This window comes from Siphateles boraxobius, unplaced genomic scaffold (genome assembly GCF_051911475.1).
Source record: "Siphateles boraxobius isolate OS27281-9 unplaced genomic scaffold, OSU_SipBor_1 130, whole genome shotgun sequence".
Taxonomy (NCBI): Eukaryota; Metazoa; Chordata; class Actinopteri; order Cypriniformes; family Leuciscidae; genus Siphateles; species Siphateles boraxobius.
The window spans coordinates 19,246,313-19,272,364 of NW_027508734.1; the positions used below are offsets into that span (position 1 = coordinate 19,246,313).

Below are 26,052 nucleotides of genomic sequence, written 5' to 3' on the forward strand. Positions count from 1 at the left end.
AGTGATTTTTTTGTGTGCAATTTGACAGTCAAAAAAGCATTAAAAAAAAACATTTTGCTACACACATACTTACTTGTCAATGACAGTGTCATTTGATCAGAATAATAAAGAAAGATCTTACATTCACATACTCTCCCACACACAAAGCGGTGTAGATTTATGTTCATTCATCGGCGACCGTTGGCACCTCGTGACCTGCATGGCTAATGGAGTCTCTGCATTATTAACAAAGCTCTTCATACTGTGGCTCTGCAGCTGCCCGCACGCCGGCCTTGGCAATGCTAGCTAGCCCCCATGCTACACAGAGACCCCCTGTCAAAGCTCTTCTCAGTACTGAAGCGCTACAGTGCATCAAAAAAGCCAATAACTACTTAGCATTTGTGCCAGTGTCACACTTTATTGACTATCTTTGGGACTTGGCCAATCGAGTTAGCAGCATGTGCGTGCAGTTAGCTCAGCTTGATGGGGGGCTACATAATTTTAGGCACGGTAGCCGTAGGTTTCACTAATGGATCTGCCCAAGCGATGAGCTCGGTATAGTGTGACTTCAAGCGTCTTGCAGGAGCATCAAATATTTACCAGCCATGCTGCTTTTCCACCTGCTCTCCCTCTGCTGGAGCGTAGCGGAGTGCTTGTGATCCAGCAAAATACCACCGTGTTCGTTGTTTTTGACCGCTGCTAGGAAGACTGTTGACCTCGGTTCCCGGGCAGGGACGGTTTGCTGGTCTCTGATGAACAACTTTGCTTTGGCCACAGAATAGTGGCGTGATAGTATCAGTTTCTTTTTTGAACACCAGTTGAGAACAGGGCAGATGTTCTGCTGGTCTTTGGCTTCAGTTTTATTGTCTGAAAGCAGTGACTTCCTTTCAGAGAGATATAATAAAAGGGTGTTATGTGGCCCAAATCAAAATAAATGCATTGATTTGAGTTCCTTTTTTCAGGTAAATGTTTGAAATCAGATATATTTGTGTAAGTGTTGATGGTCTCATACTCCGATAACAAAAAATACAAAGCTGCCTTTGGGAAATTTATATTTCTTAGAGCGGTCAAAGCTCCTTCTGAGAAGTAAATCTAATGTATATAAAATACTGTAAATGATACTCAATTCAGGAACTAAGTAAATGGCTCTCTTTGTGAATAGGCAATTGAATCATTGGTTCATCCGATTGATTCGCTCAAAACGTGGATTCATTCAGAAATTAAACACAACAGTTCTGCTTTCGCTTTAAACTGTAGGTAATATTTTCGTTGGCAAAACTGAGCAAAAGCATACAATATTGTGTTTAAAATATAACACAATATTAACTTCTTATTTATTGAACTATTGTAATAAATCAATATCACATTTGCACTGCTATTCGGGACAAAAACATCACTTGAGTGATATTGCACTTGTTACTCGTGTGATATTTCTTAACTATATCATGATATAAATATGAGACAGAAACTCATAGGGGGATTGAAGTACTTGCCCTGATATCTTGAATTTTAAGGGCATTCTAACTGCATTCAAGAGGCTGCATCATGCAGTGGGTTGTTGCTCTGCTTCATGTTCGTCAACAATAATTTTTTTCACCTGAAGATCCAGTTATGACATTTTTATTAAAAATTACAACATCACAAAAATGTGGAAAACAAAACATATATTCACAATAGCATGCATTTAAAAAAATAGATAGGATGAATTTTCATTTCGTTACAATGTCTCTACCTAATTTCAGCTTTTTTCTGACATGCTTTTTTATTTTTTTAATATTTTTTTTTGTCCACGTCAGTCTATCATTGTTGGACTGCGCTTTGCATTGCATAAAATGTACGCTAAAACAATTGTGATTGATCGCTTTACATGTCATACATCATACTCTTCCTGTCTGAACAGGAGGAGTGCTGCTACATGAGACTTGTGTACAAGCGTGGTTCTTTCCTGAAATAATGTGCTACAGTTTTACTTGTTTCCTTGTTGATTTGACTTATATTCTGATTCATATTAACAGCAAAAACAACATGCACACAAAGCACCAGGAGCATTTTATTGGTCAAGGAAGAGTGCATGCCTGAGCCATGAGCTAAATCAACATGACTAAGTGTGACACTGAGGAAGATGAGGGAGTCCAGAGGAAAGATGAGAAAGCTGATATACAGTAAAACAGAATACGCTTCAGGCTGCTTGAGGATATTACAGAGAAACACGAAAGCTCACAGGAGTGCGCTTGAGACCAATACGGAAGGACAAATAACCATAGGAAGCTGAAGAAAATTGTTTTTCATTTAGGAACCACCGCATTATGATTGCCTAAATCCAGCAGAAATATAGCAGAAGTCATGTAGCGTTCTTGAATTCTGAATATCATTTTGAAATTTTATAATTAAAATACAACATCCACAATAGTGATAAGTTCATTTACCTTTGTTCTTGGCGGCAGCTAATGAAGGCCGTTGCGTGATAATGCTGATATTAAAATATGTATATGAAGTCATACCCTCATGTAGCTGAGTGAAGTACCAAGGGGACAAAAAAAAAAGCGCAAAGCCAATAAACAAAGACAAAATGGTGTGCTGAGTTTGGATTCAGCATGTTAAATCAAAGACAATTACAACTGCGCTGCTGTGTCCCATGTTAATGAGCCCAGCTCTGAATGAAGGGATGAATAAATCATGGTTCAGAAAACACATTTGAGGCTCCCGCTTTTCAGAGCCTTGTGTGTATATCTGTGTGTGTGTGTGTGTGGCCTGGTAAACCCTACATTATGGGGACAAAAGTCCCCATAAGGATGGCAATATCTGAAATCCTTGTTCGTGTGGGGACATTTTTTGGTCCCCATGAGGAAAACAGCTTATAAATCATACTAAGTGATGTTTTTTGAAAATGTAAAAATGCAGAAAGTTTTCTGTGATGGGTAGGTTTAGGGGTAGGGTTAGTGTAAGGGAATAGAATATACAGTTTGTACAGTATAAAAATCATTATGTCTATGGAAAGTCCCCATAAAACATGGAAACACTACGTGTGTGTGTGTGTGTTTGTGTGTGTGTGTGTGTGTGTGTGTGTGTGTGTTTGTGTGTGTGTCTGTGCATGTGTGCGTGTGCGTGCGCGTGTGTGTGTGTGTGTGTGTGTGTCTGTGTGTGTGTGTGTGTGTGTGTGTGTGTGTGTGTGTGTGTGTGTGTGTGTGTGTGTGTGTGTGTGTGTGTGTGTGTGTGTGTGTGTGTGTGTGTGTGTGTGTGTGTGTTGATAGACCAGCGGAGCATCGTGACAAACATCAAAGCAGCTAGACAAAAGGGATTCACTCTTATATGTTCTCCCCTTCTTCGGGCCGTGTGTAAGGTTATAATGACAGTGGTCTGAAAGAGAGATAGAAAGAGCACAAAAGAGAGAGAGAGAGAGAGAGAGAGAGAGAGAGAGAGAGAGAGAGAGAGAGAGAGAGAGAGAGAGAGAGAGAGAGAGAAAGAAAAGGGAGGGAATAAAGCAGTCGGTACAAGGCGCAGTTGAGGAGAGCGAGAGCCACAGTATACAGAGCAGCATATAAGGCGATGACGAGAGACATGTAGTGAAGGTGAACGGAAGAATAAAACACGAGGGATTGTGAACAAGCAGAAAGAAAACGGCACATGACGAGGGAACTGGATTCACAGCAAGGCAGCTGAGTCCGGCTCATGATGAAAAGGATCCGTTGCAGACTGCAGGCAGGGGTTGTGTGAATGGAAGAGACACTAGATCTGTAGATAGCGGAGACAGAAGTGCAGGGGATGGTTGGGCTGCATGGGCTCTGTTGTTGCTGCTGCTGCTGTTGTCCTACACCGCTACACTTGAAACCCTTTCAACACGCTCAGATATGAGCTCCAAACACTCATCGGACTGGATCCCTTACAGGTACATCTGTTTATCGGTGAGCTTGCATGTGTTTGGTTAGAGAAGATATATGTGATAGGGGATCGAGGATGATGAATGGATAATGCTGGCAGGGCTGCAAAGGTGACAAAGGTGATTCTCTCGTCCTTGTACTCTTGAGTTTCTCATGCAGCACTCAGAGCTACATAGCATGTGAGTGTCCAGTTGTGTAGTTGCTGCTGAGGTTTTTGTTTATATCAGCTGGTCTGATATCATATCTATTACAGGACTCTATGATAAAGATGGGCCGATGGCTACCGGAGCCAGTTGATGTAACTGTCACTGCTGCATTATCACTATACCTTATCTTATGACTGTATATTTTGATCTTGTATGTGTTTTATGCTTTGAGAACTTTTTGAAACAATTTTGAGACTAAAATGCTATTTAGCTGGCTAGCATGGATGAAATTTTGTTGAGATTGTGAGAATTTGAAGTACAAGTTGGAATGGCAACGTTTTAATTGTTTTGTACTATATTGTGGTATATTTTCCAAAAAGGTGTGCTTATGAATTTATAGTTTTTATAATAAATATAGCTGCTGCATTTATGTGATCAAAAATAAATTGAAACAGTAATATTGTAACAATCTATATAACTGTTTTCTATTTTAATATATTTTAAAATGAAATGTATCCATCACTTCAGTCTTCAATGTTACATGATCCTTCAGAAATCAGTCTAATATGTTGATTTGGTGCTCAAGGAATATTTATTTTTATCAATGTTGAAAACAGTTTGCTGCTCAATATTTTTGTGGAAACTGGATTATTTGATGAATCGAAAGTTTAAAAAAAACAGCATTTATTTAACCGCACTGTAAACTTCTTTACTGTCACTTTTTATCCGTTTAAAGGTGCCATGTGTAAGAATTGAGGTAAAAATATCCAAAAAAGTGGCTACACGCATAAAAAGAATGAGAAGAAAAAAGGGCGATGATGTCATTAAAAAAATTACAATATATAGTGCTGCAGAGATATCAACCTGAATTAGCAAGCTAAATTACTAACCACGGCCCGACAGGTGTCATAATACCAGTTTTGGCCATGGGAGGCGGTATGCGGGCAACACCAGCCAAACTGCAATACACAAATAACTCGCACGGCTTGTGGGCGTACTTGAACCTGACGTGTTTGATAGTTAGCTCTATCCATAGATCCGATCCGGTTTTCACCTGTTATCTACCAGAGCCCGTCTCTACCAAGCTGATGATAAAATGTAACATTAGCTAATTATATTATGTTTATTAAATTGCTTTGCTGAGGTAAATCTGACATATTTGTTCTCCAGCTATGTTATTGACCTCTGCACGCTGATTAAAAAAAATGATTGGTCGATATTATGTATGAGGAATACATTTTGGTAAGTTGTAGCCTACTGTATCTTTCAACAGTGTTCGTGTTTTTTTACTATTAGCTAGTAGAGATGATCGGTTCACGTGCGCTAGGGATCTGTCATGTAAATTTACAAGCGCCAAAACAGTATTTATTGTTTGAATTGCTTAAAAAAATTGACAGAATCTGAGAGCTGAGATTTTTTTATATCATAACTAACCTGCTCTGTCTAGTCTGTCGATCTCCGTGTCCTCTTTGCTTTGCGATTTTTCTGTGCGTGACAAAATTGATGTGTGGCGTGACTGAGAGCGTGTGAAAAGTGTCAATTGTGTGTGTCTCACGGTGAATTCGTGAGAGTTGGCAGCTCTGAATGGCGCTAACTTGGTCAATATCAGCGAATGCTGTCCGTCAAATTAATGTAATTCAAACTAACAATAAAAACATAATATGAACAAAACGAATATGAACATATTCACTGGTAAAGGTGAAGGGGAGTAGCTTGAAGATGTCATATTTAAAAATCACTTGACATCAACCAACGTTCCTCTGGAGTCAAAACGTCCTCTATTAGGAGTTGGTTCGGCTATGGCTATAGGGTTGTTGTGAAGGTAGGGGCGGAGCATAGAGACTATGCCGTTTCTCGTTTGTTACTCTAGAGTAGACCAACTCACTTTCTGGAGGTATACTGCCCCCATCTGGTATGGAATGTGGAGTATGAATTGATTTTTTTTGGCGGACATGACACAAGGCACCTTTAATGCACGCTTGCTTAATATTATTAATATATGTAAAGAAAAATCTTTTAAACGCTAGTGTTAATATGTATTATTTTAATTCCATATTTTCCCTAATATGGCTAATATCTCATCATTAAAAATTATTTGCATATATTTTGCTTTATATTTTTCCTGACTTGTATTTCCATCTGGCATGGAGGTCAGTGATTATCACTGTATATAGGAACATAGCCATGCTTGGTTTATGTTTAGTCTTGCTGCTGCCTCATTGTCATGGCTGCACTGCCTTCTCTGCTCTCCCATTGGCTCTTGGTTGCTATAAGTTACAAGCCTACTTTCTTCCACTCTTTCTTTGAAAGATTACATCAGGGAGCACTTGCCGCTTGTTGCAGGAAGCTAAAGGTACCGCTCAACCTACCCTGGAGGGTCTAAGGCTGTCTCTATGGGAGTGTGTTTTGTTTGTGAAGATCTGCCCTCTCCCACACCCCAGTTTCCTGTGTGTGAGATCTGTGATTGTGACCTGAATGGATTTGAGAAATCTAACGAGCTTTGGCACTGGAGGAGCTCAAGGAAACCGTAATGGAAATTCTTGTTTTGAGAGATGCATACATGAGTCAAACCCGAAAAAAAAAATCTCAAATGATACAAATGTGCTCAAATGTGCAAAAAAAATTAGTTTTATGCTGGTTGAGAGTTAATTCACATCTTGATAACAATCACTAAGTTAAGTGGTCTAATTGTATTTGGCATAGGACCTAAATCTTCATCCAATCATTGCATTACAGTCTGAATGCAATGATGCAATGTCCTAGCTGCCTGTCAGCAAATGTATTTCCATACCTCCGCGCAGGCTTCACGTCATCGGCGCGTTTCATGATATAGGTTAGACAGATGTCAGTCACCGAGCACCACAACCGAAAGAGCAGCAACCTTAAACAGTTCCTCCTGAACCAAAACAACAAGCTTATGCTGCATTCGCGCCATAACTACTGTAATTTGGAAGAAATGAAAACCTGTAATGTTATACTCGGAGTGGTTCGTGACTCAAATTTATGCTAAATAGTTGGGAATCAGGAACAGATTAGCTTTGCAAGTCAGGTCACCCTAATTTATTGTAGCACTTTATTTCAAATTTATTATAGTGCTTTATTTTTTGGTTTCAAAGCAGCTTAATAAACAGAAAAATAACTGAATCAGTGATGCAATCTATCAAATACGTGACGCATCAAATTCTGCTAAAAAGTAGCTCTAAAATGACAATACTGTAATTTATTCAGTTTAATTTAGTTCAAGTTTTGTTCTCATCTGATAGTATCAGTGTAGTCAAATCAATAATATTATTGAATATTATTTTGAATATTATTTAAAATATTATTTTAAACACAGACTAGCGAAAGGCGACAGTGGCAAGGAATCCAGGCTCCATCAGGGGACAGAAATGGATGACCCAAATGAATAATGAGGTGATCTCATATATTAAATACTGTGTGCCTTCCATATTGTATATTAGAGTTGTGGTTAGCTGCAAAGTAACATTTGAATCAATCATATATGAATTTCAGGCAATGATTTCCATCCAAAAAAGAAAGTAGGTCAAAAGAGGAGCAGCAGTAGAGCGATCTGCTATTAAGTTTCTTGCTTACAGGCAGATTGGTAATGCAGCAATATCTGGATCTTGGTCTTTGTGGTAGCAGCGAGCGCAGGCAGCAAATGTGTCCTTCTCTTATCTCTCCCTCAGTCAGCAGGGCCGTTGGGCCCTTCATGGTATTTTTTTCCTGGTGTGATGAACATCTCCTCCCCTGCAGATGGGGCTTGCGATGAAAAATGTATGGAGCTTAGAGATCGTGCTGGCAGAGCTGAGGTTGCCTCAGCTGGACCTTCTGCATCACATCCACTAATTTCACAGCCTTGTCCAGTTTATTTGAGGGCCAGTCTGCTCTGTTAGGTGCCAGGCCCTACACATGGACACACACATACTGTACACACACAGAGCTCACTGGAGGTTAAGAATTAATCAAAACTAACTTTAGCTGGACAATAACTTTATTCTAGAGCTGTGGTAAAGCCTAAACAATCTGTTATGGTAATTTCTATTAACACTGTAAAGCTGCTTTGAAACAATCCATATTGTTAAAAGCGCTTTATAAATGAAGTTGACTTGACTTGACCTTGTTATCCACAAGCATGGAAAGATAACTACCATTGCCTGTTTTCCATTTGATTGCTGTCATGCTAGCGTGCAAGTACATAAAGAACACGTTTTTTTAAAGAGTCCTTACAATGTCCACATATTGCTACAGTCTAAGAATTTTTTCCAGATCAGAAAAATGTTGTCTAAACAACAGCAGCATTTTTTTAAATTATATTAGATAGATGGATAGATAGCGTTTTAAGTTTTTCCTCAGTCAAAATGTCCTTGTATAGACTGAAAAAATTAACAGTCTGGGGCAATTGTCCAGAGCCTTAAATTGATCAATGTAGAGTTTTACGTTTTTTGTTGTTCTGTGATGCACTTAGTAAATTGCAGCAGATAGTCGTGAAAAGAAAGGGTCAAAAGAAGAGTGTCATTGCAGGTGGAAAGCACTGAGAGAAAAAGATGCAGAAAGATGTGGTGCTGAGAAAAAAAAACTTAAAGAAAGTAAAGAAAGTCTTTAAAACTACCTCAAAAAGGTTTCTTTGACCTTCTTCATAATTGAACTGTGCAGTAGTGCTGTGTAAATGCATCCATACTCCTTAATGTATAAATTTAAATGAAAAACCATTATAGGGGCACTTTAATGCCTGAACATTCCTTCAGGTCATTACTGTTTTGTAAGTGCTGCTCTTCACTCTGGCACACGCACCACAACAGACTATATACTTAATTAAATCACAGCCTTTGGTTTATTCATGACACAAAGCTATTTCACTAATTTAGATTCATTTCGATTAATTGTTCAGCCACATTTTTTAAATTTGAATTTAATTAGCTTTTTATCAACTATAATGAACCACTTTTGGGAAACCCTGCTGTAGTGCATTTGTACTTTTTGTTTGAGAATTAACAGGTAAAAGAAAAGAATACAAATCGGCAAACATAACTTTCTGATTCCAATACACACATACAGTGAAACACCCACATGCATATACACGCACAAAGACACACAAAGTGAATTGTCACTGTCATCAGTGAAGCTTGTTGGTGAGGGAGAGAAATTCTCCCGCACATTGTAGGCAGCTGTCAGCACATATCAATTTCTCTCTCATCCCTTGTTGACCCTCATTAGAAGCGCTCTGTTTATGTCATTATCTGCCAATCTGACGGGAACTGACACCCTTGACTGCTGACATTAGACACTATGCTTTGTGCATGTGTGCATGTATTTGAGCTTTAGGAGGGGGAACATGAATGTCTGCAAGTACGCATTACTATTTCTGTATCCTGCGGTTTGTGTCAGTTTGTGAGTAATAGGTGTCTGTATTTCTGAATGAGTGTGTGCTCATGGGCATGTATTTTCGTGCCCATGTGCATGTGTGATAGAAATGGTGTCAGTGTTGGCAGTCTATAAAGAGTGAAATTTCTCAGGTTTAAATAGGAAAGTAGAGACTTTTAGTTGGGCTCTGGAAGATCCTTCTGAGCGAGAGAAGGAGAAAAAGATAATCCTCTTGAAAAGACAAGCTTAGAGCAACATGAATTTCCTTGCTGGTTGGTATGCTACTGGTTTGAAAGTAATTTCCGAAATGTCTGTCTGTCTGTCATTCTGTTGTTCTATCTATGGTTGTCTATTGTTGTACTTATCATTCTGCCATTATATCTATCGTTTTGTCGTTTAATCTATAGTTCTATCTAACTATTTTTGTATTTTTCTGTAAGTCTGCCTATCACTCATTCTGTCTGTCTAGTTTGTCTGTATGTCATTTTAGCTATCTTTTGTTCTTAATGTTATTCTATTGTCCTCTCAAAAACACAATATATGTTTTTTGTACTATATGTAATCTACTATTATCATCTACTGTTATTATGTACCTTTTATGTTACTTGGGGTGAAAATAACAACTGCCCCAATATACAATCAACAAGCTGTCAAAGACCTTAGAGTTTTCATATCCTTCGACTTTTGGTGTTTGAACATATTTTTTTATTGTGAAAGTAAAAATAAGAGCATCTAATTAACATGTTTGTGTGTGTTTTATAATGTCAACAAGAAATTGAGTAAAATGCCTGTTGTGTTCTGAACCCAAACTGCTGTAAATCTTTTTATAATTATTTTGTTTTGTCTGATGACATCCAGAGGGATGCCAAATCAAAACAGATATAAAAGATGGCAGAATTCTTGATTTCTAAACAGTATTTGTACATGTGCATCTCTCTATTCTGATTGTAAAATATGTTCCTACCACATGTTGAAAGCTACACCCTGGTTGTGCATTACAGATTACAGAACACAAATCCTTCCACACCACCCTTGATCTGTCACACTTCTTCTCTCCGCATGACCCACCAGAACCACAGAGGAAGCCCTGCATTGCCATTTAATTAACATAGCTTTTGGCTCAGCAATAACAGGCGGCAGAAATGCATAAGGGGATCTGGAGTGAATGTGTCATAGCTGATTAAAGGGAACGAGAGGAGGGACAGGCAGAACACAAAGGTCTCACCAGAGACCTCCCTCCTCACAGGACCTGAAAGAGGACAATGAATCATAGGCATGAGCAACATGTCTTTGTCCTTTGAAAAATGATGTTCATACGTACCATTTACATACTGTTCTTCTGCCCATATTCTAGGTTTAATGACCAGTAAATGGAGACCAAATGATTTGAAATCGCTGATTTATTTATATGATTATTTTGGAGTCGCTAGACATCAGCTCTTTTAATGATGCTGTATGAGATAAGATAAGTTAAATACGGAATACTGATACCATGTTTTGTGCAGCAGACTTTAGTGAAGGACATGAACAGTCGGGAATTGTATCTGCAAATGTATTCTCTTGATAGTGGACTGGATTTTTGTGTACACAAAAGCTAGTTTGAATCTTATCTCTGCGCTACTCTTGCTGTGGCACATCTTTTTTGTGAGCTTTCCCCATTGAAGCTTGTTTTTGTCCTTCTGCAGCACCTTGGATGATGAGGGGACGACCCTGCGACAACAGAAGCTGGAGAGACAGGTGAGTCTTCCTTTGGTTTATTTTTAGCACTGTGGACAGAAGGCTCTGCTCAAAGGAAATGAGATCAATTGAAAAGAATGAGCAAAAGAAAAAACAGGCAAAAGTTGAACAATGAGAGAGAAATTCATTGAGGAATCACATCACATATTCTCAAGACGGTTTAAAGAAAATGCCTTTGATAAGATTCCATATGCCATCCCTCCCTTTATATTACATCATGTGCTGTTACTTCAGTAGACTTGCCCCAGATAGCTTTGAAACATTTGCCAAGATTGTTATTCTTACAGTTAGCAAGAGTTAATTAGTTCATTGTGGTTTGTATTCTGATAATCTGATAATCCTTTGTTATTAAGCACACTGGATTCTTTGGAGAACAGGTGGGTTCCCTGGAAAGCTTCACAAAGTTTTTGGACAGTACAAGTTAATTAATCATAAATGTTATTCTTTGCCACAAGCATATTTGCCACACATTTGTTCGGAAATGATTTTCAGACAAAATGTGGCATAAGGCATAATTTTTATTCAAGATGAATGTATTTTGAAGTCTTAACTTCAGTGTCACATAATCCTTCATAAATAGATCCGTCACAATATAAAAGTCTCACTCTCACTTTTGGTCAATTTAATGTTTCCTTGTTAAATGTTACTGGTCCCAAATTTTTAAATGGTAGCATATACACTCACCTAAAGGATTATTAGGAACACCATATTAATACTGTGACCCCCTTTCGCCTTCAGAACTGCCTTAATTCTACGTGGCATTGATTCAACAAGGTGCTGAAAGCATTCTTTAGAAATGTTGGCCCATATTGATAGGATAGCATCTTGCAGTTGATGGAGATTTGTGGGATGCACATCCAGGGCTCGAAGCTCCCGTTCCACCACATCCCAAATATGTTCTAATGGGTTGAGATCTGGTGACTGTGGGGGCCATTTTAGTACAGTGAACTCATTGTCATGTTCAAGAAACCAATTTGAAACGATTCGAGCTTTGTGACATGATGCATTATCCTGCTGGAAGTAGCCATCAGAGGATGGGTACATGGTGGCCATAAAGGGATGGACATGGTCAGAAACAATGCTCAGGTAGGCCGTGGCATTCAAACGATGCCCAATTGGCACTAAGGGGCCTAAAGTGTGCCAAGAAAACATCCTCTACACCATTACACCACCACCAGCAGCTTTCACAGTGGTAACAAGGCATGATGGATCCATGTTCTCATTCTGTTTACGCCAAATTCTGACTCTACCATCTGAATGTCTCAACAGAAATCGAGACTCATCAGACCCAGGCAACATTTTCCAGTCTTCAACTGTCCAATTTTGGTGAACTCTTGCAAATTGTAGCCTATTTTTCCTATTTGTAGTGGAGATGAGTGGTACCCGGTGGGGTCTTCTGCTGTTGTAGCCCATCCGCCTCAAGGTTGTGCGTGTTGTGGCTTCACAAATGCTTTGCTGCATACCTCGGTTGTAACGAGTGGTTATTTCAGTCAAAGTTGCTCTTCTATCAGCTTGAATCAGTCGGCCCATTCTCCTCTGACCTCTAGCATCAAGAAGGCATTTTCGCCCACAGGTCTGCCGCATACTGGATGTTTTTCCCTTTTCACACCATTCTTTGTAAACCCTAGAAATGGTTGTGCGTGAAAATCCCAGTAACTGAGCAGATTGTGAAATACTCAGACCGGCCCGTTTGGCACCAACAACCATGCCACGCTCAAAATTGCTTAAATCACCTTTCTTTCCCATTCTGGCATTCAGTTTGGAGTTCAGGAGATTGTCTTGACCAGGACCACACCCCTAAATGTATTGAAGCAACTGCCATGTGATTGGTTGATTAGATAATTGCATTAATGAGAAATTGAACAGGTGTTCCTAATAATCCTTTAGGTGAGTGTATATTAAAATTAAATAAAAACATCCTTAAAGGCCATTTTTACTACAGTCTGTTGCTACCCATTTTACAGGAATTGAATTTCATAATTTAACATAATTATCATGAGATGTAGTTCATAATTCAACATAATTTAACAACTTGTGACTGTTACCATTATGTTCTGTTAGTGTCATTATCATGGACTTTGAGTTTGTTTTCATTCTCATCATGTGTTCCTTTGTTCAGTTTTCCTGCTCCTCATTTGTGTTCTTGGTTTCAGCTGTGTTCTATTAATTAAACTCATTTGTGTTTTCTACTGTATATAAGTTTATCCCTCACATTTATTCTCTGTTTGGTCTACGTTACATTTAGTGTGTGTTGCCCTGCCTGTCTGAGTATTATTTGTATTACCCTCATTAAACTCTCATAAATCTTCTTCTTCGTCTGCCTTCCTGCAACCACCCGCGACAGTGACATGCAGTGAAATGTTTGCAACTAGCAGTATTGAAATCAGGGTTATTCATACAGATTTAGTGGGTTTACTCTAAAATCCAGACAGCTATAGAAAGATTCAGTGAAGCATTCCCAGAGTATCAGAACTACAGAGCTGGGACAGGTTTAGGGTGTTAGAGGAGACAGAAAGTGCATCCGCCTCAACCTTAATGGCTTTTTTTCCAGAGAAACCTACAGCTCAGAATTCTTAGTCTGTCTAAGTCCTTGCTCTCTTCAGCTGTCCAAAATATCTAGAGGTGGACTGTAGATGGGAGATAGGATTTTAATGAGCCGCGAATATTAGGAGAGCAAGCCTCCATATTCCGTGCAGTGAGGGAGTTTGGTGGTTATCTCCTCGAGGGTACTTTGCATCAGTTTGTCTGCTATTGTGCTGTAAACACCAGTGGTTCCTGCAGCTGGATAGGGAGACAAGCATAATTTCGACTCAAGCCAATAGGTTTAGCCCACAGCACTCAGTTGCTCTTTAATGAACCTCCTACTCTCATCACAAGACCATGAGACCAAATTACCATGTTTATTGCCTGTCTGCTTTACATAATAACCTTGAAGGAGCCCAGCCTGAAATTCTTGAGCATCACCTTAGCCAACCTCTTTGTGCTCTCTATAGCTTCAGGAGTCTTTGACCACTGCGTTTCAATTAATTTTAAGGTGCTGTGTGAGCACATATTCCGAGCGATCTCTTTCAATGATACTGAAAATGCATATTTGGCACCACATCAGTTCTGAGAACAGAGGAGAGCACAGACGGTGAATGTGTTTAGGCAATGTGAATGCAGATAAACAACTTTTTATTGGAACATCAATATGGAGATCTGTGCGCGCTGTGCAAAGGCATGTTTCCCCAAGCAACAAGGTACCGCCAATAGAACAAGCTTTGTATAGAAACCCCTGAGGGAGACGCAATCTTACAGGAACACAAAGCATTATTAAAAACGAATGAATTCATTGTGTCTCTATGTGAGGATGACACATTTTAGAGCTTAACACTGACGACACCAAACAAAGAACTGAATAAACACAGGACTTAAATACACAGAGGTACCAATGAGTAAATTAATTGGACAACAGGTGAACTGAGTCATTAATCAAGGGAACGCACTGGCACACACTAGGAAACTGGGTCACACATGCAAGCAGGCCCTGGGAAAATTCATCATTAACAGTAAAAAATATAATTAATATAATATAGTGCATATATTTATCAAAATGCACCTCTAGAGTTTTTTTTCTTGTTGAATAACGAGCTCTAGACATTGAATGGCTTTCCTGAAGTAAATGCAACTTTACGTGACATTGTTCACAAGCTGTTTTATTGACATCTTTCCACGGTTGAAACACTGATTGAGCGATTAGATGAGACATGATACATTGTTAGTTGTACAGTTTCTTTTAAAATACCTTCTGATGCTCATTCATGTTCATTTCTTGAAAGAACTAGTAAATAGCTAGATATGATCGTTCACTCGCGCTCAACGCTGCTGATTGAACTGAGGCACAACAGTGATCTGTCACACCACATTAAAGAGTGCCAAAACCACATTTATTGTTTACATTTCGTGCTAAAATTAAAAGAATGAGAAAGCTGAACAAAACTACAAAACACAAAGCGAATTGTGAATATTGGTAGGCACTTTACAACTAATATTTAGTGAAGTATAATGCTTTTTTCCACACAGCAGAAAACAGCACAGACTATAAAACTATTTTGGAATTTAAGAATCAATATTGGTTAATCAAAATGAAGATTTATTCATTAGCTCTAATAAAATGTAAGAAGAGGCTTTTTTATTTATGGATTTTTATAGCAGCTAATGGCATATTTCTGCCTGCATAATCTGTGATAAAAGGTTCCTTTCTCATTTACACACCACCCACTAGCACCGGGGAGGGTGTCTTTTCTGCCTGGACAGACCTGGTCTCAAGCCCACTATTCGCACATGGATTCCTTTAATGTTTAATAGACTCCAGCGCTGGGATCTCCCAAGAACTCTTGGCTATCTTTACATAATGTCAGGTTGCTGCGAAATTGAATAATGTTGTGTGGTGAAACCCATGCTGAGTTGAACATGCAGTCATGTGTGAAGAGAAAACGTGTTGTACTGGCTCTATAGCTCTAGGACTAAAGAGACACATTCCCTGCACTCCAAGTTATTCTTTTTGTGGCTTTGTTCCGTTGTTTTCAAAAGTTTCCAGATTTGAAGATGTGTTGCACTTCTTTTCTTTTAAATTAAGTTAAAAATGTCATGAACAGAGAATGAATGTGAGGGATCAACTTATATAGCAAACACAAACTAGGATAATTAATAGAACACAGCTGAAACCAATTAACTAATAATGACGGTAACTATGGAGACAGACGAGTGGCGGGAGTCAGAACAAGGAAACACGTGACAAATAAAAACAAACTGAAAGTCCTTGAACAAAACTAAACAGAATGCCGAAGTCAGTGCTATGAGTCATGGAGCTTCTGTTGAGTGACTGAGAAAGCTCTTTTGTTGCCTTGGCCCTTTTTAGATATATAGTTATAATTAAATGTATATATTGTTTTCATATTAGTTTAATTTTTAATAATTTTGTTTTTCTCTTGGTACTATTTCTGTTCAGGTTTACTATAATTTTATTTTCCTTCATAAGTTATGTATATTATGTATATTCAGATGCTATAATGCAGAATATTAAAGGGTAACTAAACCCCTGGTCAGAGCCTGACTCCACCCACTGGCAATATTTGAAAAATGCTGGAAAAGTGGGCAGAGCCCAGCGGAGGGGGGCGTGCACCTGAGACGCATCTGTCTGTATGGAACTTGCCAACCTCACCAACAACCCCTTACATCACGAACCACCCCAAACATCCAATAGGAAAATTCAACTGCAGTAGCCACCGTTTACCTGAAGAGGGCAGCACTGAGACGTTTTTACACCATGGGCCCTATCTTGCACCCGGCGCAAATGACTTTGTACACTGACGCATGTATCATTCCTATTTTGCACCAGCGCAAAGCGGACTTTTCCCTCCACAGACACACGTCGGTTAACTAAGAAATACACTTGGGCTCCCCGGGGCGGTTCAGCACAAAGAGGAGGCGTGTTCCGGCGCAAACCTTCCCTCATGCTATTTTGCTGTTCTTTAAAACAATTGCGCCACTGACCAGAAAAAAACTAGTCTAAAGTCAATGGCTCGTTGCGCGTACATTCAGATGCTATTTTAAGCGCGCATGCTTGGCCATAATACAGAGTGTGAACAACGCGCATACACTGTACATGATTCTCTCATCTACACAGATGCATTTAACTTTTTGCATATAATACATTATTATATGGAAAAATATTAAAACACGAGGGAAATCATTGTTGTGTCCATGACAATGGGGAAAATTGGCATAAAGCTTACACATATACTCAAATTATTATATGCATGTTTAACCGAAGCTAATTTGGGTGGGTTTGTCCCAACCCTAATGTCACTTGTCTTTCTTTTACGGCCCCTGGCGAGAACATCGATCTCCTCGGCTGTGAACCGATTCTGAAGCGCGCCTGGTAAATGCGCCGTTATAATAGTATTGCGCCATGGAACAAGCGCACCTCGTTCATCATGCTCTTAAAGGGAATGTGATATAAAGCTCTTATTGGTTTGTTTCCCGTTACGCCCAAACCACACCTATGAATAATGAAGCTACTTCAGACCAACCCCTTTTAGATTTGCGCCAGGCGCAAGAGGCATTTATCCCGCCGGGAAAATAGCAACAGCGCCGGGATCCGCCCACAAAGTTACTTGCGCTTTGCGCTTTTACACTTGCGTTTCAGATCATTAAAATAGGGCCCCATATATTGTAGAATTAAAACACTTTATACACAAATGTCAAAAAAGTTACTCGAATCAATGAACAGTACTAATAAAGCCCCATTCTTACAGATCATTAACTAAAAAAAGTTGGTTTAGGGTTTAGTTACCCTTTAAAGGGATCATGAATTGAGAAATCAAATTGTCCTTGATCTTTTGACATGTATGAGGTCATTGTACTATAAAAACATCCTGAAAGTTTCAGAACTCAAAAGTTCCTCATTAGTCAAAAAACAGCTTTTACTGAAACCAAGATCTGAAAACAATTAGTTTTTTCACTTTGGTCACATTATGACGCAATAGTGCGACGAAAAACCGCCCCGGGAAATGAAAACTACAGGTTATTTTTTATGATAAGCGTTTATTTTTGAATGTGATTGTTGGTACATTTTACTAGTATTTACCATACTTTCAATATACAAATTTAAATAGGAAAAATATCCAATATGAAAATTATTTTCAAATAAAATAATTTTCCTTATAAAAAACAAGATTTGGTCCTCAAGGTACACCTTGAGAAAAAAAAAAGGGGGGGTGGGGGGTCATATTATCATCCGGCTCGTCTTATATTCGGAACAATATAATTAATTACATAAACGGTCAATATTACGATTATTATTATGATTTTAACTTATCAATTTTTTAGGTTTACAGAAAACACAGCAGATGCATTTCGCATCCGTGCACAGCGGTATCCTTTTGTGAAAGTGAAAGTGAGTTTTTGATATTGAAAGATCTGCATTATTTACGTAGAAAGATTACAACAGAAAAATGCATCCCTGAGGTTAAAACATGCAGTGGATCCGGTCCTCATCTCCAGCTCTATTTTTCCACACACAAAAAAAACTTTTCAGTACATGGAAATAAGCTGAATAAAATTGGCAGAAGTAGAGGCAGGGCTATGTACTATGAAACCCCTTTAATAATACAAATACTTGCTGTAATACTGCAGTAGTTTTAAACAACCTTTTGTTTTTTGGTGGAAAAATTTGAATTAAACAGCTACTACAAGTGGGAGTTCTCTCCGAAATAAATTTAGTTTGTGCCAGTTATTTGTGCTCACATTTCATTTCAATATTTCTTCATGTTTATGCCCCAATACCCCCAATCGGTTCCCGGGCGCCACAGCAAAAATAGCTGCCCACTGCTCCGTGTGTGTGTGTGTGTGTGTGTGTGTGTGTGTGTGTGTGTGTGTGTGTGTGTGTGTGTGTGTGTGTGTGTGTGTGTGTGTGTGTGTGTTCCCTACTCGCTACTCCTAATGTGTGTGGACTAAATTGGATGGGTTATGCAGTGGACAAATTCTAAGTATGGGTTACCATACTTGGCTTTCACATGTCACTTTCACTTTTAGGGAGCAGCCCTAGACGTTACATGTCATTGATTGGTTTCTCTTAAGACTGTGCATCTTTTTAAGTGAATTGTTATTGCAGTTTTTGAACATCATTGTGTTCTTTGATTATATATTGCATTGAGTATCATATAGCACAAGTACTGTAACTAAAATCTCAAAACTGTTTTGACCCATTGTACTGTATTGTGTGTCTGTGAATGTGTGTTTGTAGCGAGCTTTACTGGAACAGAAGCAGAAAAAGAAACGTCAGGAGCCCCTGATGGTGCAGTCTAATCTGGACGGGCGGTCTCGGGTGCGCAGGACCCGGCAGTCGGAGGAACAGGCTCCCCTCGTGGAGAGCTACCTCAGCGGCAACAGCAGCACCATCTACCACGGTACACATAGCCACATAGCAAAAAAACACTTTCATAAAATATCAAATAACCATAGTGCCACAGAGACTCACGGGTCAGGTTCAATCTCGAGGGCCTGAGACGTTATTCCAAGCTGTCTTTACACTGACATGCCAATATCGACCCAAGCTGCTCAAACAGAGCGGCCCACAAAGGCCGGTGATTGAAAATGGGAATGCTTGTTTGCTGATTGTTAGGCAAACAATGCTGCCATTCTTCGCAATGCCAGCGGTACTGGCTTGAGTTACTCTATTGATCTCTGTCCCAGACTGCTCCGTGTTAGATAAATCCTTCCTACTATGTCACTGCAGACCTCAATCATCTATATTAAAACATCTGGTTGGCGTTATGGGTAAGCTCTACACAATGAAATAGCCTATTCTGGAGAAAATGGCAGGGTAACACGAGTAATAAAGAACTGTGATGTGTGTTATAGATCTACATTATAGAGTTTAACAATATCTTTAACAACATCTTATATATTTTGTTTGTTTAAAGCCTTGTGCACCAGTGTTATTTTAGAATTATTTCTAGATTACACAATATTTTTAAATACAATTGGTTGGTAAAAGTTTAGGGTCCAATTCTCACTATTAACTAATTGTTTATTAGCATGCATATTACTAGGATATTGGCTTTTTATTTGTACTTATAAAACACATGTAGAATATGATCATGCCTTATTCTGCATGATCATATTCTACATCCCTTAATCCTATCCAATACCTAATCTTACAACCACCTTACTACCTATTAATAAGCAGTAATTAGGATTTTATTGAGGCAAAAGTTGTAGTTAACACTGTAAACCCTAACGCTCAAAATAATTAATTGGTTTGAGTAGAGCCAACTCAAAGTATACAAATTAGTTCCATTAAATTAACTTTTATGAATATTTAGAACTTTCTTTTTCTATTGAGTCCACAAAAGTGACACATTTTAATTAAGTTGAATTGTTTCATTGTTTTGAGTTTTATAAACTTGTTTCTTTTAATTTAGATAAACTTAAATTTAACTGAAACTGGGCTGGGATTTCTATATCCCAGCATGCTTTGCCATGAAAATGCTAAAATTAAGTGTTATATAATGCTTTTTGTGCCAGATTAATGTTAAGTGGGAGATTTAGTAGTGTTTACTAAACAGTCATTAGGGGGCTACCATTAGGGGGCAGTCATGGCCTAATGGTAACAGAGTTGGACTGGTGACCCAAAGGTTGCTGGTTCGATTCCAGTACCGGCAGGAATATGACTGAGGTGTCCTTGAGCAAGGCACCTAACCCCCAATCGCTCCCCGGGCGCCACTCACGGCTGCCCGCTGCTCCGGGTTTGTGTATCCACGTTTGCAGTGTGTGTGTCTTCACTACTCACTACTCTGCTCCTAATGTGTGTGCACTTACTTGGATGGGTTAAATGCAGAGGTCAAATTCCAAGTATGGGTTACCATTCTTGGCCATCATGTGTCACTTTCACTTTCACTTTAATGTTTTGTTATGCTAGTTTAGAAGAGTTTCTGTTATGTTGGTTTTTTTGGGGGGTTACCATCATAGTGACGAGTGGAGCATGAGCTTGGTTTGAGAGCAGTGTATGTTAAATGTTATACAGTATGTAGCTGTACTCATTCAGCAAGTGCTATGCCATCAAAGCATTGTGTTACCATGTGTGGACCTGCGAGTCAGTCCTAGAGCTCCTCCTGTCCGATTTTAGTTGAAAATCGTGTCCATAGGTGATGTCCAATAGATTTCTTAGGCACGCCGAAAGAACAGCACAGACACAGTGTAATCACTATGGGAAAATCTTAGAGTAAAACTGGGAGTTATGAAAAATATGATACACCGGTGTTTTGCCAAATGAGAAGTTTATCTATGTATCATCTTTTACTCTTTTAATTCATTGTATAACTGTATATCTATTCATATATCTATTTTAATTAATTTTATAACTGTTTTCATTTTCCTTGCTTTTATTTTGTAATTATTTTAATTCCTTTCTGTAAAGCACTTTGAATTACCATAGTGTATGAAATGTGCTATATAAATAAAATTGCCTTGCCTTTCCAATTAGCAATGTAGCATTTATTGAATTAGCTTGTTAAGTTTTATTAGTATTTCTATTTAGTTTCATTTTTAAAACTATATTTTTATTTTTAGTACTTCAACTTTAAAAAAAAATTGTATTTCAGTTAGTTGCCAAGGCAACATTTCTGTTCTAATTTTCATGTACTTTTTTAAGTTTTGGTTTTTCATCTAATGTTTATATTTGATTTTATTTCTGCTTTTTTTTCAATTACTGCAAACTTTTAATAGTTTTAATTTTAGTTCACAGTAACATCACTTCTGTGCACACTGTAAGCAGTCTTTAAATGCCTGTTTTGATATGCCATTGCCTGTGATGAAGTTCTGACCGTGTCAGAAGTTTGTGGTCACATTCCTTCATTTGTTTAATGAAGAACCAGAAGGAGTTTTTCCTTCTTTTTTTACAAGCTGAGGGACTAGGTTGTTTTCAGTTGACATGATGTCACAGATACTGTCGATAGAGTTGAACTTGTACTGAGTCCAAGACATTCCAGTAAATCAGTTGATACTGATCACTTGTACTCTGGGACTATAATAATCCTCACAGGCTTGTGTCGTGTTATGAAAGAGAGGAATGTCTGTTGATAGCGGTTTACAGTATTATGAATAATTTACTATGTTTCCCTCAGTGTTGTGCTGTCTCATCAAAGAGAGAGAGCACCTTTGGCTCTCATCCAGCCTGAGCTTCAGTGAATTGTAAAACTGTAATCGATTATGCTGTGCCTATAATTTCCTTCTTTGTACATATGTGTTTGTCAGCCCTATTTGGATGTTTTAAATGTATTATGCCATCTTTACACTGTAAAGGCAACACAGATGCTGCATCTGAAGTGGCATATATACTGTACCTCAACAAGGTGCATTTGCACATACAATTTTGCTGCTCAAAGGGGCATCAATGCAGAAGTAATGTTATTGCATAAAATGATGACTAAAAATATGAAATTTGTAGGCAAATTGATTCAAATGTTTTAATAGCAATTGAAGGCATAGTTTTGTTGTATTCCAAGAAAGCTAAATAACAGGTCTTTGTGTAATTATTAGGCTAGGTTATTTGTGTGGAGGACACTCATTTCATGGAAAATGCTAACACAATATGATCATTTGTAATGGAATGATAAAATATTCTTTTAGTATTAATTAATCAGCTTTCTAATACTTTATAATCTTACATGTGTAAAAATCCTGCCCTTAACCAGCGTTTGCCTCAATATTTGTTTGCATGATTTTATTTTACCCGTTAAGCTTTGATAATGATTACCTGTAAATTACATGTATATTTTGAAATGACTGCAAAAACATTTGAGGGTTTCGTTGTCACAGAAGCAAAGCAGCATCAGAGCTATTTAGGGACTTGGGTGGGTCAAAGCTGCATATTTTTGCGTCTTTACATAATTTCATGCAGACAAGTGAAGCCTGAGCAGTGAAGAGTTTTACTTACCTGTGAATTGATGCCTTCTGTCTCTCTAAGCATGAGTCACTATAAATTTCACAAGTCACTACCTTTTTTAAAAATAGCAACATCTTTGTTGTTTCTTTCCATAACTAAACCATTGATCACTCTTATCTCACTCTGTCTGACAGGCTTGTCTTTTAAGCCTTTCAGTGTTAGTGATGTACTCCATCTATCGACAAGCTTCGAACTGACAGTGATATGCACTTTCGTGAGTATTGTCAGCGGGCACAGACTCAGAGGAACCCTTCTCATCCGTTGCTTAAGGAAACCGCTGCAGTTCACAGCCTTGAAGGACAGTTAAAAGGAGCAGGCTGTGAAAAGGAATAACATTTGCCTTAATGCTTTGATTTCACAGTTGGCTCTGACAGCCACTGAATCCCCTTCAATTAAAATTGCGTCCATTGGTGTACGAGTATGGCCCTGTCCCAGATGGCACACTTCATATGCACTTACGCTCTTGTGGACTTACAATGGACACGTGCGCATGTCCGTTAAGTCCATGAGACCGTAGGGTGTCCCATTTGTCATTTTTGCGGTCGATATGCACCCTCAATGCACCCTTTTGCACATGATGCAGGCTTCTTCCCGACAGTCAAACTGGCGGTATGTCATCAAAATTGCAGACTCGTAGGAAGACCGCAAGTGTTTAGTGTGCCTTTTGGGAAATGACCTATGGAGCTAAATCAGTCTCATTAACATTTCACGCAAAAAACATGATGCACACATGCATAGCTAATTTCAAATTCAAAAAATTTCAAAACAAAAAAAAAATTCACAAAAAACAATTCAAGTGCGCAAAATAAAATATATATTTAGAAAATACATTTCACAAATGCAAAACACAGTTCATAGATATACAACTGTGCACAAAAAGTTTTGAATGTTTAAAATTTACGAGTTTATCCATGAATCTGAATGTGCAAATCATCATTTTGAGACTTTCCTGGCAGTGTTCTGCTCCCACCTGGGTCAGTCATACTCTTTAGCCAATCAGATTTATGCTTATCAATGAACCAATTATAATCACGCCAGGGCATGCCTACCTGGATGTTATGTCATCAGCTTCCTATCACAGTTCAAGTCATGGCTAAGCAGAGGTATGTGCAGTCGATCGGTTCTGTCACGCTCGATTGCAGAACACACGATGAAGCAGAAGATTAGGTTCAGAATGTCCTTAATAATCCACAAGAATCAACTCTAATACAGGCAGGCAAACAAACACAACTCGGGCATTAACGAGACCAGGCAAAGAACAATTGAAACACAGGAACTTATATACTGATGATGATAAGGTGAACACAGCTGAACAGAATGACAAATCATATTAGTAACTAAGGGGACTTTCACACTGGCAATTTAGTTCGGAATGGGGCACGGTTCGCATGAAAAATCGCTAATGTGAACGCTGTCATGGGACCCAGGTGCGCACTGGGGTATCGAACTCGAGACTGCCTGAGGAGGTGGTCTGAGTTCGGTTGCTCCCGAACCGTGCTGCGATTCGCGTGTATGTGAAAACAACACGGACTCGGATGCGCACTTGTTCAGGAAGTAAAGTATCCTGCGCATGCGTTTTAGCCGATTATGATGTATTTAGTTAAATAAAACACACGTAAGGGATGAAGATTTACCCTGGATACGAGCAAGAGTGAGTCTGCAGTGTATTTGCGCATAGTGCGTGCAATCAGGGCAACAAATTAATGGAAATCCACTGTCTCCTCAAAAGAGTCCATTTGCAAGCAGCGGAAAGACAGATTATGTGAAACACACACACAGTTAACCTGCGTTGTTTACTCAGCTATGAATAATAGCACCAAATTAATAAAAAAACACAATATATTGACCCACGTCGTGTTTTCTATCATGCGCCGTGCACGTTTGCAGTGACGTAAGATGCACGCAAATGCACCAGAGTTCGATAGAATCAAGTTGAGTGTGAAACCAGACCAACGCTGCGGGGGGCGCCGGGAACAATCGCGCCCGGGCTCGGACCGCAGCAAACGAGCCCAGTGTAAAAGCCCCCTAAGACGACAAACGAGTGGTGGGAACAGAACAAAGGAAAACAGAAACCAAAGAATATGCATACCATACAATGTTAAGATTTTAGATTCATAAACTCCATAGAAAGCATAACAATGTTTTGACTGATGAGACATGAGAAATTTTTTTTGTGAATAGACGATTAAGAAAATATAATGTTTTGGGATATTTTTCACGCTGTCTCTTGATGTTTTATTTAATGAAGATAGGAAAGAGCGGTCACAGCAGTGTGTTTGTACCTGCATGTCACATCCTGTCTACCGCACATTCAACTGATGATGATAATGTATGTAATGATGTGCATACATTGGAGACCATTTACATTTCATTTATGTTTTGTTTTAAGCTACATATATATGTAGTTTTATTGTTTGAAATTTCTGAGACAGATGATGTATAAAGTTGCAGACAACCAGTACCGTGACCTTACCATTCCTAATGCAATTTAATAGTCATGTTGCAAGCCATTCATTTTGACAGTAGTTTTAACAAGAGGTTGAAAGTCATGCATTGTTACTGTATTCATTTGTATTTTGCTGACTATGTACACGCTCAAGGAATAAAGCCCTGCATTATTAAATGTTCTTTTAAATTATTAAATGTTCCTTTGTAAAAAGACATTTGTTACATAAGTTTTAATTTGAACATTTCTGAATCCTTTGTGAATAAAATCTATGTAAAATCACTTGGCCATGATTAATTGTATTGTTCCTGCTACATACGAAGATCATGAACTGACAGTCTCAAGTATGAAGGAGCACAACATTTAGTACAGTGAAATATATGTCTTTTCCATAGTTATGAGATTGTCTGACTAACAGTTTGAAGCTGGGCTATAAATTCTTCAGTCAAATGCCATTCTACTGGGTAACCATAATTTCATTCCATTCCATCTTCTTTTCTTTTAAAGTAGAAACATGTTTATGGCCAAATGATAAATATAAGTGCAATACATCAGGTGAAAAGTTAACAAATTAAATGTGTTAAATCCAGTCATCACTGGACCGCTCTCTTTCTCTGTCAGGACATATCAGATTTGGTCTTATATTTAAATCAGTAAACACCTAGTACAAGAGATGCAGACAGAGGAAGAGCAGGAAACAGGAGATTAAGTGATGGTAAAATAATTGAATGGAGTTTACAGAATAATCTTAGTTGCATGTTCTTATTTGCATCTCGATGATCAGTATGCCTTTGTCTGATCAGCATAAAAACTGATTTTTTTACCAGGCAAAGTAAAATGAATGCTTCACAACATTCTCCTGTGACATAAAAAATTCTGAGATGACAATACAGCACAGAACATTAGTAAATGAATATTAAATATAATAAGACACTAATACATAAAGATGAAGTATAAAAGAGAATAAAGAAACAACATGAACAACATGAAAGATGTTTGTGACTGCTATCC

General features: G+C 38.5%; 1 protein-coding gene across 7 annotated transcripts in view; it reads left to right on the plus strand.

Moving 5' to 3' along the window:
• The window catches only part of tub (TUB bipartite transcription factor), a 100,248-nt gene that overhangs the window by 47,056 nt on the left and 27,140 nt on the right, over window positions 1-26,052 (plus strand). For 3 of the 7 annotated variants that reach the window (XM_077228481.1, XM_077228484.1, XM_077228486.1), the window contains 2 exons: window positions 11,053-11,104; window positions 18,894-19,056. In XM_077228481.1, the coding sequence (XP_077084596.1) occupies window positions 11,053-11,104; window positions 18,894-19,056 (215 nt within the window). Of the gene's footprint in view, window positions 1-3,391; window positions 3,866-9,539; window positions 9,640-10,514; window positions 10,654-11,052; window positions 11,105-18,893; window positions 19,057-26,052 lie in introns of those variants that run through there. The other 4 variants (XM_077228482.1, XM_077228485.1, XM_077228487.1 and 1 more) reach the window with 3 other exon arrangements.